Source organism: Anoplophora glabripennis, unplaced genomic scaffold (genome assembly GCF_000390285.2).
Source record: "Anoplophora glabripennis isolate ALB-LARVAE unplaced genomic scaffold, Agla_2.0 scaffold1162, whole genome shotgun sequence".
NCBI lineage: Eukaryota > Metazoa > Arthropoda > Insecta > Coleoptera > Cerambycidae > Anoplophora > Anoplophora glabripennis.
In genome coordinates this window covers 86,529-99,129 of record NW_019417290.1, presented here as the reverse complement: position 1 = coordinate 99,129, position 12,601 = coordinate 86,529, and the positions used below count along the sequence as shown (strand labels likewise).

General features: G+C 32.4%; 1 protein-coding gene across 1 annotated transcript; it reads right to left on the bottom strand.

Moving 5' to 3' along the window:
- Window positions 1-734: 734 nt before the first annotated feature.
- Window positions 735-12,453, bottom strand: LOC108913772 (zinc finger protein 624-like). The gene is made up of 4 exons (XM_018719394.1): window positions 12,273-12,453; window positions 11,857-12,147; window positions 11,535-11,800; window positions 735-1,978 (listed from the first exon to the last, which is right to left on the bottom strand). The coding sequence occupies exons 1-4, from the start codon at window positions 12,387-12,389 to the stop codon at window positions 1,111-1,113; spliced, it is 1,542 nt and encodes a 513-aa protein (XP_018574910.1). The 5' UTR covers window positions 12,390-12,453; the 3' UTR covers window positions 735-1,110.
- Window positions 12,454-12,601: the final 148 nt, after the last annotated feature.

Below are 12,601 nucleotides of genomic sequence, written 5' to 3'. Positions count from 1 at the left end.
TACAGGGTGGCCAAATGAAAACGAAACAGAGCCATTTTCAGGAACTGCGTCAAGATTGTAGAAAAAGCTCAGCTATTTAATGAACAACATCAAGATCGACATGTCAGGAGGATGTATGTTTTAGAGTTTGTAAAAAAATTTCAACGTAGGAAACGTATCTAATAAAAAACGAGAAATTGAAAAACAGAATGAACGTTTCAACCAAAATCTTTATTCTTGTATGGAAGCGGGCGGTCATCAGTTTGAACATTTAATCAACTAAGTAGTAAGTAAGGAACTGAACATAATTTAAATTTTAAAATGTAATTTTTTTTCAAAATATTGGATGGAATTATAAAATTTAAAGTCAGTTGTAAAGAGAATTGTAAGAGCTTTCAAAAGAAATATTACTCAACCCCCCAGTGCCATTTAAATATATTGGGGTGATGCTTACCCTTGCTTGGGGGTGAAAGTGGCGGAGTCAAAATTACCAGCAAAGAATGTCCTCTTTTAATCTAAAATCAATGGGTCTGAGCGTTTTTCTACAATCTTGACGCAGTTCCTGAAAAAGGCTCTGTTTCGTTTTCATTTGACCACCCTGTATTTAATTCAAATGTTAAACATATCAAAAAAAATTGTTTGTCCTTACCCCACACTTCTTAGTTTGTATTTTTTGCATTGTAATATGTACGTATGTGTGTATAAATTGTATTGTTATTGTTATTCAAAAATGTGTATATTGTGTATTTTTATTAATTACATGCTTTACACAGTTGACAATATCCCTGTTTAAATTTAAAATACACATTTAACATATAACTTGTCGAAGTTATGAACTGTTTGTCAATTAGCAGACTGTTACATTGCGAGAAACCGGAAAGTGTGGACATAACTACGTATTAGCAAATTCAACAAAAGCTAATCCAAAATCGCTTGTTAGCTTCCATTTCGGTCAGCTTTTCGTATTTCAATCGACATATTTCAAGACAGGCGCTACATTTTCTTTGTATTCAGATATTTATGAATTTTGTCATATCCACACTTGGTCGCTCTTAAATTCCTCAATTTCTAACAATATTTTGCACAACGGAGGAGGGGTGGTAATTCACACTTGTGAACTTATTTTGTGTATCAATTGGGGTCTCCGTGAAGACTCCTTACGCTTGCTTGTGCATTCGTATTTTTGACAGTATTCTTATTGTATTCAGTTTGGTAATCGCAATCGTTACAGCTGAATATCCAAACTTGCTGGGGATCTTTATGCTTCAGTTGGTGCTGTTTGATATAACCCTTGTATTTAGTTTCGTAATCGCAGTCTTTACACCTGTACATTTGAACCTGCGAAGGATCTTTATGCTTCAGTTCGTGACGTTTCATATTTCTCTTGTGTTTAGTTTCATACGTGCAGCTGTTACACTTGTACATTTGAATCTGTGAAGGGTCTTTATGTATCAGTTGGTGTCGTTTGGCGTCTTTGTTGTATTTAGTTTTAAAATCGCAATGGTTACACTTGTACATTTGAAGCTGTGAAGGGTTTTTATGTGTCAGTTGATGTATTTTGACAACATGCTTGTGTTTCGTTTCGTAATCGCAGTCGTTACACTTGTACATTTGAACCTGTGGATCTTTATGCCTCAGTTGGTGCCGTTTGATATATCCTTTGTATTTACTTTCGTAATCGCAGTCTTCACACTTGTACATTTGAACCTGCGATGGATCTTTATGCCTCAACAGGTGCCTCTGAAGTAATGTCTTATTTTTAGTGTTATATTCACACGATTCACATTTATATGCTTCCGAATCGTTCTCGTGTCTCGCACAGTGTGCCGTAAAACAAATCACACTTTCAGTTTCGTAAATGCAATTATCACATTTGTACAATACTTTGTGCTTCTGCTTGGTTTTCACTTCTGATCCACTCTCACGTTTACATCCATCCTCTTCTTCATATTTACAGTCACTCTCTTCGAATGGTACAATATCGGGCAGTGGCTTGTTGCTGAAAAAATTGCATATACAGGGTATTTTTGAAAATCAGGTTTTAAGTTTAGTGAAATAATTTTCATGCTGTTCAAACAGAGTAATAAGAAATAATGACATTGGGAGTAAGACAAGGAACTTTGTATTTGGGTATTTTATTAATAATAAATTCAGATGAAACAGTTGCGATATTTTGGCAATGTAAGTAGTCTACACCAGGCAGCCAACAGGTACATTTGCTGCGGCATAACAACCGAAAAAACCATCGTACTTTAAACCTATTAGTTCTGGTACGCTTTTGAATTGTCATTTCTCTTACCCCTTATGACAGAAGATAGAAATTATGAATGTTACAAACAACAAAATTCAAATATTAAGGAGGACCACAACAAGAATACTCGTTAATTTAAGCAAAAGCTAAAATCTAAAGATTATCCTGTTTCCCTTCACAATGTTAACAATAGTTCAATCAAGGATAGTACATAATAGTAATAACATAATTTTAATTTCAATAACGAACCGATTCAGATCTTTAATAAGGAATTATCAAAAAACGCATTTAAGGCTATATATAGTCATACAATAAGTACATAAACAAAATGACAGAAACAGATGACTTAAATACAATCTACAATTGCATTATTAATAAATTTATTAAATCTTAATCAAATAATAACACCCAGTACATCAGTTTCTTTTGTTTGTCAACGTGAATAAGTACATTAGGGAAAATTTGTCTAAGCGTCACATCAAGCTTATTACAGTTAATTATGCTAATATCCAGGTTAGCACCTAAATTCTAAAGTCAATTTGATTGCTTAATGAAAAAAAGATTACTACCTTTGGCTTACGTAGGCCGTAGGAATATCTATATAATTTCTTTAGCCCTTCATTGATCCAAACGAGTTTATCTAGTTCCAACTTTAAAAATTAAAACCTATGTATTTGATTATTTTTATTTCCAATCCTGCTAAGTTACCAATTATGGTCACAATACAGAGCGTAGTCTATTTTAGAGATATTAGCTAATTCAAATGAAGTCAAACAACGTTCTTCGGTACCAGAAATCTATGCAAAAGATATCTAATTCCATCGACAAGACTCTTAATTGCTGACAATGCGGGAAACAACTACTCCAGTCTACAAGCCTCAACTAGCACTGCATTATACCACGACAGTACCTAGGCGGCTACTAATAAATAATTATCCGAATAAAAACTGGAAAGAATGTGTCTATATATATTTAACTCAAAAACACGCACCTGTTGTATTGACATTGAATAATTTAATCATTCAAAGAAATAAGCAGTATTCTTACTGGTCCTTGATAAAGATTAATTACGTAAGAAATGTATGGAAATATTTATTAACAGAAAAAAATTATAAACAAACATCAAATCTTTACAAAAAAGGACATTTTGAAAAAAAATATTTGCCCTTTTTATTAATTTTTTTTTTAATTATTAGTTCTCGCATTTTATGCTCTATTTTAAAGCTAATTCAAATTCAATTTTTTTTAAATCTGGTCAAATCAAGTCAAACGATGTTTGTTTTACGCATTCCTAGAGTTCTAGTATCGAAGGACACTATTCGATTCATTCGATAAGATAAAAAAATGTGGATTTGGGCAAAGTAAAAATACTTGAGTAAATAATAAAATATATCTTTTTTAAGAGAAATTAAATAAAAATTGGATAAAAAACAATTACAATGCATATACTCATATTCAAAGCTTTTGATACTGTCGTTTCAAAACGGAATTTTTTCTCAGAGTTCGAGGCGAGTATATAATTTTTTTCAATCAATATTTATTAATTCCGTACGAGAAGGAATACTACCTGTTGCGTTCGCATATCCTATTTAAAATTAGTTAGAAGATATTAAATATTCTTTGTTTAATTAGTATTATAAAATATTTAGTTAATTATCCTATTGGAAAATTTGTTACGTGCTGGCCATATGAATTTCATGCTGTTTGTAATATCTACTTTTTGTATCAAATATTGAATCTTCCGTACTTTTAATCATTACTAGATTGCATTCAAGACTGTATTTGTGACAAAATATTCCAATACGCTTTTTTTATTGACAAAAAAGCCAACAGTTTTAGAATCTTTACCGATTTATTCCAACTGTGTAATAAATTCATTTTAGAATAAAAAAATAAGTGATCTTATCGAATGTGCATAATATTAATTGTTATCGAAATCCTGACCTTCTTAATGACCCTATCCCCACTATCTCCGCTCAACAATTTTGATGTTACGTTATTTTAAAGAAACTTAATCCAATGTAACGTACACCAAGTTTAATTCAAATATCCCTACTACTTCCAAAATGGCGGAGATTTGGAAGTAAATGTTGACAAAGTACCACCATTACTGGTTCTATCTGCTCCTAAAGTTTAAGAGAATGAAATTGGGACGCTCTGTATAGATGATCTCTAAACCCACAAATGTGACAGTGAAGTCAACAACTTTCTATTATAAAAATCACACACATTTATTTTACATTAGACACTTCAATTAATTACACGTTTTACACAGTTGACAATATCGCTGTTTAAAACTAACGCATACGCTTAGCGGACTATCACATAGTGAGAAACGGAAAGTGTAGACATAATTAGGTATTAGTGAATTGTACAAATGCTAGTCCAAAATGACTTGTCGGCCTCTGTTTCGGTCAGGTCTTCGTGTTTCAACCGATTTATTTCAATGCAGTTGATAACGATTGATATTACCCTTAATTTACTTTCCAAATCAGTCATTACACCTGAACATTTGAACCTGCGAAGGCTCTTTCTGTTGCAGTTGAAGCTGTGCGATAGTGGCTACATTTTCACCTGCGAAGGATCTTTATGTTTCAATTGGTGCCTTTTGATAATACATTTGTATTTAGTTTCGTATGTGCAGTCTTTACACCTGTACATTTGAACCTGCGAAGGATCTTCATGCTTCAGTTGGTGGTGTTTTATAGCACTCTTGTATTTAGTTTCGTATGTGCAGTCGTTACACCTGTACATTTGAACCTGTGAAGGATCTTTATGTTTCAGTTGGTGCTGTTTGATATGACCCTTGTATACAGATTTGTAATTGCAGTCGTTACACCTGTACATTTTCACCTGAGAAGGATCTTTATGTTTCAGTTGGTGATGTTTGATATTACTCCTGTATTTAGTTTCATAATCGCAGATGTTACACCTGTACATTTGAACCTGCAAAGAATCTTTATGCTTCAGTTGGTGCTGTTTGATGTATCTCTTGTATTTAGTTTCGTAATCGCAGTCTTTACAATTGTACATTTGTACCTGCCAAGAATCTTTATGCTTCAGTTGGTGCTGTTTGATGTATCTCTTGTATTTAGTTTCGTAATCGCAGTCTTTACACTTGTACATTTGAACCAGTGAAGGATCTTTATGTTTCAGTTGGTGCGTTTTGATAACATCCTTGTGTTTAGTCTTGTAATCGCAGTCTTTACACTTGTACATTTGAACCTGTGAAGGCTCTTTATGTTTCAGTTGATGCCGTTCCATATGAACTTTGTATTTAGTTTCAAAATTGCAGTCCTTACACCTATACATTTGAACCTTCGAAGGATCTTTATGCTTCAGTTCGTGACGTTTCATATTTCTCTTGTGTTTAGTTTCATACGTGCAGCTGTTACACTTGTACATTTGAATCTGTGAAGGGTCTTTATGTATCAGTTGGTGTCGTTTGGCGTCATTGTTGTATTTAGTTTTAAAATCGCAATTGTTACACTTGTACATTTGAACCTTTGAAGGATTTTTATGTGTCAGTTGATGTATTTTGACAACATTCTTGTGTTTATTGTCGTAATCGCAGTCGTTACACTTGTACATTTGAACCTGTGGATCTTTATGCCTCAGTTGGTGCCGTTTGATATAACCTTTGTATTTACTTTCATAATCGCAGTCTTTACACTTGTACATTTGAACCTGAGATGGATCTTTATGCCTCAACAGGTGCCTCTGAAGTAATGAATTATTTTTAGTGTTATATTCACACAATTCATATTTATATGCTTCCGAATCGTTCTCGTGTCTCGCACAGTGTGCTGTAAAATGCATCTCACTTCCAGTTTCGTAAATACATTTCTCACATTTATACAATACTTTGTGCTCCTGCTTGGTTTTCACTTCTGACCCATTCTCACGTTTATATCCATCCTCTTCTTCATATTTACAGTCACTCTCTTCAAATGGCACAATATCGGGCAGTGGCTTGTTGCTGAAAAAATTGCATATACAGGGTATTTTTGAAAATCAGGTTTTAAGTTTAGTGAAATAATTTTCATGCTGTTCAAACAGGGTAATAAGAATTAATAAAGTTGGGAGTAAGACAAGGAACTTTGTTTTTGGGCATTTTATTAATAAGAAATTCAGATGAAACAGTTGGGACATTTTGGCAATGTAAGTCTACAGCAGGCAGCCAACAGGTACATTTGCTGCGGCATAACAACCGGAAAAACCATCGTACTTTAAACCTATTAATTCTGATAGGCTTTTGAATTGTCATTCGTCTTATACCCCTTATGACAGAAGTTAGAAATTATGAATGTCACAAACAACAAAATTCAAATATTAAGGAGAACCACAACAAGAATACTCGTTAATTTAAGCAAAAGCTAAAATCTAACGATTATCCTGTTTCCCTTCACAATGTTAACAATAGTTCAATCAATAGTAGTAATAGTAATAACATAATTATAATTTCAATTTCAAGAAAGGTATTTAAGGCTCTTACAATAAGTACATAAACAAATTGTCAGAAACAGATGATTTAAATACAATCTACAATTGCATTATTAATAAATTTATTAAATCTTAATCAAATAATAACACCCAGAACCTCAGCTTCTTTTGTTTTTCAACGTGTTTTACCTTTCGAATTTTTACTGGTATATTTCGGTTCGCATTACGTCACATTATGCAGAATTAAGTTGCACTGTGTTGTATTACTGCATTGAATAACATTAAACTACTTAGTAAACTACTTCGAAACAACTACTCCAGTGTACATGCCTCAACTAGCACTGCATTATACCACGACAATACCTAGGCGGCTACTAATAAATAATTATCCGAATAAAAACTGGAAATAATGTGTCTATATATATTTAACTCAAAAACACGCACCTGTTGTATTGAAATTGAATAATGCAATCATTCAAAGAAATAAGCAGTATTCTTACTAGTCCTTGATAAAGATTAATTACGTAAGAAACATATGGAAATATTTATTAACAGAAAAAAATTATAAACAAACATCAAACCTTTACAAAAAAGGACATTTTGAAAAAAAATATTTGCCCTTTTTATTAAATTTTTTTTTATTAGTTCTCGCATTTTATGCTCTATTTTAAAGCTAATTCAAACAAATTCAATTTTTTTAAATCTGGTCAAATCAAGTCAAACGATGTTTGTTTTACGCATTCCTAGAATTCTAGTATCGAAGGACACTACTCGATTCATTCGATAAGATAAAAAAAATGTGGATTTGGGCAGAGTAAAAAATACTTGAGTAAATAATAAAATATATCTTTTTTAAGAGAAATTAAATAAAAATTGGATAAAAAAACAATTATAATCGATCTACTCATATTCAAAGCTTTTGATACTGTTGTTTCAAAATAGAATTTTTCTAAGAGTTCGAAGCCAGTATATAATTTTTTTCAATCAATATTTATTAATTCCGTACGAGAAGGAATACTACCTGTTGCGTTCGCACATCCTATTTTAAATTAGGTAGAAGATATTAAATATTTTTTGTTTAACTAGTATTATAAAATATTTAGTTTATTATTCTATTGAGAAATTTGTTATGTGCAGGCCATATGAATTTCATGCTGTTTGTAATATCTACTTTTTGTATCAAATATTGAATCTTCCGTACTTTTAATGATTACTAGATTGCATTCAAAACTGTATTACAAACAACAAAAACAAAATATTCCAATACGCTTTTCTTTTATTGACAAAAAAAAAACAACAGTTTTAGAATCTTTGCCGATTTATTCCAACTGTGTAATAAATTCATTTTAGAATAAAAAAATAAGTGATCTTATCGAATGTGCATAATATTCATTGTTATCGAAATCCTGACCTTCTCAATGACGCTATCCCCACTATCTCCGCTCAACAATTTTGATGTTACGCTTTTTTATAGAAACTTGACCCAATGTAACGTACACCAAGTTTAAGAGATTGAAATTGAGACGCCCTGTATAGTTGATCTCCCAACCCACAAATGTGACAGTGACATCAACAACTTTCTATTATTCTAAAATCATGCACATTTATTTTACATTAGACCCTTCAATTAATTACATATTCTACATAGTTACAATATCGTTTTTTAAAACTAATGAATACACTTAGCAGACTATCACATAGTGAGAAATAGAAAGTGTAGACATAATTAGGTATTAGTGAATTCTACAAATGCTAGTCCAAAATCACTTGTCGGCCTCCGTTTTGGTCAGGTCTTCATGTTTCAACCGATTTATTTCAATGCAGTTGATAACGTTTGATATTACCCTTTAATTTACTTTCCAAATCAGTCATTACACCTGTACATTTGAACCTGAGAAGGCTCTTCCTGTTGTAGTTGATGCTGTTCGATAGTGGTTACATCTCTACATTTTCACCTGCGAAAGATCTTTATGTTTCAATTGGTGCCTTTTGATAATACATTTGTATTTAGTTTCGTATGTGCAGTCTTTACACCTGTACATTTGAACTTGTGAAGGATCTTTATGTTTCAGTTGATGCTGTTTGATATGACCCTTGTATACAGTTTTGTAATTGCAGTCGTTACACCTGTACATATTCACCTGAGAAAGACCTTTATGTCTCAGTTGGTGATGTTTGATATCATATTTGTATTTAGTTTCATATGTGCAGTCGTTACACCTGTACAATTTCATCTGTGAAGGATCTTTATGTATCAGTTGATGTTTTTTCATAACATTTTTGTATTTAGTTTTGAAATCGCAGTCGTTACACCTGTACATTTGAACTTGTGAAGAATCTTTATGTTTCAGTTGGTGATGCTTGATATCATATTTGTATTTAGTTTCGTAATTGCAGGTATTACACCTGTACATTTGAACCTGTGAAGGATCTTTATGTTTCAGTTGGTGCAATTTGATGCGACTCTTGTATATAGTTTTGTAATCGCAGTCATTACACTTGTACATTTGAACCAGTAAAGGATCCTTGTGTTTCAGTTGGTGCCTTTTCATAGTATTCTTGTATTTACTTTCATAATCGCAGTCGTTGCACTTGTACATTTGAACCTGTGAGGGTTCTTTGTGTTTCAGTTGGTGCTGTTTGATGTAACTTTTGTATGCAGTTTTGTAATCGCAGTCGTTACACCTGTACATTTTCACCTGCGAAGGATCTTTATGCTTCAGTTGGTGTCGTTTCATATGATTGCTGTACTTGGTTTCGTAATTGCAGTCATTACACCTGTACATCTGAATCTGTAAAGGATCTTTATGTTTCGGTTGGTGAAGCTTGATATGACTCTTGTATACAGTTTTGTAATCGCAGTCGTTACACCTGTACGTTTGAACCTTTGAAGGGTCTTTATGCCTCAACAGGTGTCTCTGAAGTAATTTTTTATTTTCAGTTTCGTACTCACACGATTCACATTTATACACTTTTGAATCGTACTTGTGTCTCGCACAGTGTGCCGTAAAATGGATCTCACATCCAGTTTCATAAATACATTTATCACAATTGTATAATACTTGGTGTTCCTGCTTGGTTTTCACATCTGATCGATTCTCGTGTTTACATCCATCCTCTACTTCATCTTTACAGTCACTCTCTTCGAATGGTACAATATAGGAGCTCTGTAGTGGCAAGTTGCTGAAAAAATTGCATATACAAGGTATTTTCAAAAATCAAATTTTAATTTTAAGGGGTTATAGGTGACATATGCCAAAATACTGCTTTTAACAAAAGATTATTCCAATAAACGCCATATTTACATTTTAAGTTAATGTGATGTGATTATTATTAATTATACATTTGTATCAGCGGAACAATTCAGTGCTGCTCTGATTTCTATCGTCATCACTGTCAGACTTGATTGAATTATGTATTATTAAAAGTGATAGTAACTTGTTGTTTGACATTTTGGTAAATCGGTAGCTGGCAATCACCAGGTATACAAAACCATAGTACTTTAAACCTGTGAGTTATAGTCGTTTTTTGAATTGTCACACACAACAAAATTCAAATAAGGATACTCGTCAATTGAAGTAAATACTAAAATCTAACGATTATCCTGTTTTTCCTTACAAGGTTATTCTTGACCATAATATAATCAACAAAAGTACTAATAGACAGAGAGCATGCGGTACATTTTAGTGACTAATAGTACCAAGGCTGATTTTCATTCATGTGTAAGACCTTTCATGGTACATACACGAAACAAACTTCAGCTGCTGGTTTTTAGGAGGTGAAAGTAATATAGCCTCTACTCGCCTTGAGAAATGTAAAAAAAATTAATAGTGCTACAGCTGAAATTGTTTGTATACTTTGTTTATAACAATTAATGATAAAAATCACGTTCAGCAGAAAAAATGCCGGGTTCAGCTACGCATATAAACAGGTATGACCTCAAAAAAATTTTTTTAAGAAAACTTATAGTATGAAAAAAAATATGGATAGTAGTAGCTGTTATATTTTAGTGTTCATCTTTGTCAAAAGGAATGAAAGAGCAAAAAATACAAAATACTTCTGTGAATGATTATTTAACAATTTTATTTCAATGTATCACGTATGAGTTTTCGTATTAACCATACACATTTAGTCCAATCATTTCTAGTATTTATTATGTATAACTATTTATTACTAGAAATCGCTGTGGTATATTCGATGCCAGTCGGGGTACGCAGCCCACGAAATAGTCGTTTCCTGCAATATCAACTGTTAAGAATCTTGTCTATGAATTTAAGACACCTTTTGCATTTCTGATATCGAATAATTTATAATATATCGAATAATTTCTGGTATCGAATAATATTGTTAGACTTCAATTGATAAGAATATTTAGAGGATATTTTGTAATTTGAATTAGCATAAAAATTAATTTTCTGTAAGAATGATTTAATACGTGTATAAATCAGGCTAATCTGGTTTTCTTCTCACAATCCGCTTACATAACTACTAATTGTTTTGTAGCTTAGTGAGATCTATCCTTTTTGTTCCAAGAAAATTTCGATTTCTGGCTAAAGATAAAAAAAATTATGAATGTATAGAATCTAGTATAGCATTCATTGTACCATATCTGATTTAAAGCAATACTGATTGTTTATGTTTAATAATGATCTTAAATTTTTTACCAGTAACTTAACCTAACTTTTTATGATTGTATAAAAATTTGTACAATATACCGTTTATAACTGACAAAATCGCATAATTTGTTAAAGTTAGTTTTATCACCAAATGGTACGGTACGTATTTAATCATATAAATCACAACGGCATCAGGACCACGGACTGCCATTTTTTAAATTAATGTTAAAATAGTCTTCTCTTACCTCCTTTCCTCATCTTCCGATTTTATGTCCACATATTCAGGTTTGATCGACATTTCCATCTCGTTAATATCAAATTCCTTGTCCAGGTTTTCAGTTTTAACCAATAAATCAAGTGGAGACGTATCTATTTGACTTCCTGTGGCTGAACTACCAAAAATACTTTTTCTTTCTTCTACCTTTGAGCAGTCATTTAGGAAACTATTGTGAGTACACAGAGAATACAAGCATTGCTTACACACAACAGGATCTTTGATGATATTTATATCCTACAAAGCAATTTTGTTAAATTACAAAATATACAATTATTTAATACGGTTTATACCATTTCGGGAGCCAATTTCTGAATAGCTTCAAGTTGCACTTCACGTATGCACCTAAACTCACTTTCTACTGGGTGCATACACAATCGACATATTTTCTGACTGCAATTTAATTCACTTTTCTTTTCCTGCATGTACACTTCTCTTAAGTCGAGCTGTAACATTTTCTTGCCATCGACATAAGGAATAATTGTCTTATCGGTATTCAGACATGTTGACCTAAAGTCTAACGCCGCATTTAACTTTCTTCTACAAGCGTTACATATAACCTCTTTTTTCTCGTTATCAAATTCCTGAAAAATATACTTTAACCCGAAAAAAAAATAACTGTGACGTAAAATAACAATTAAACGTAAAAAGTTACTTTACAATTGAGACTGTTAAGACGTAATCTAATTATATTTCACTACTGACTTACCAATTTCAGCAAAAGAACATCTAGAATGTCCCTAGTACTGTTGTCTATCACTTCAAAACTTTCATCGGTTATATTTTTATGGCAAAGCCTGCACCAAGTTTCCATAACATCAGCCATTGCTCTTCAACAATCTTATTTTGAGTATAAAAAGAACACGGAGACAAAAATATAATGCCTTCACTTCTAACCTTTTTGTCTTCTGGCAGTACAACACAGTACAGCACAGACCACGGAGAATAGAGATGGTAGAGGCGACTCTGATCCGGCTCACTAGGCACTATTACGTAGGCTTTCTGTACTGCTCTGAGTGAAAGTGTCGTTTCTCCCAG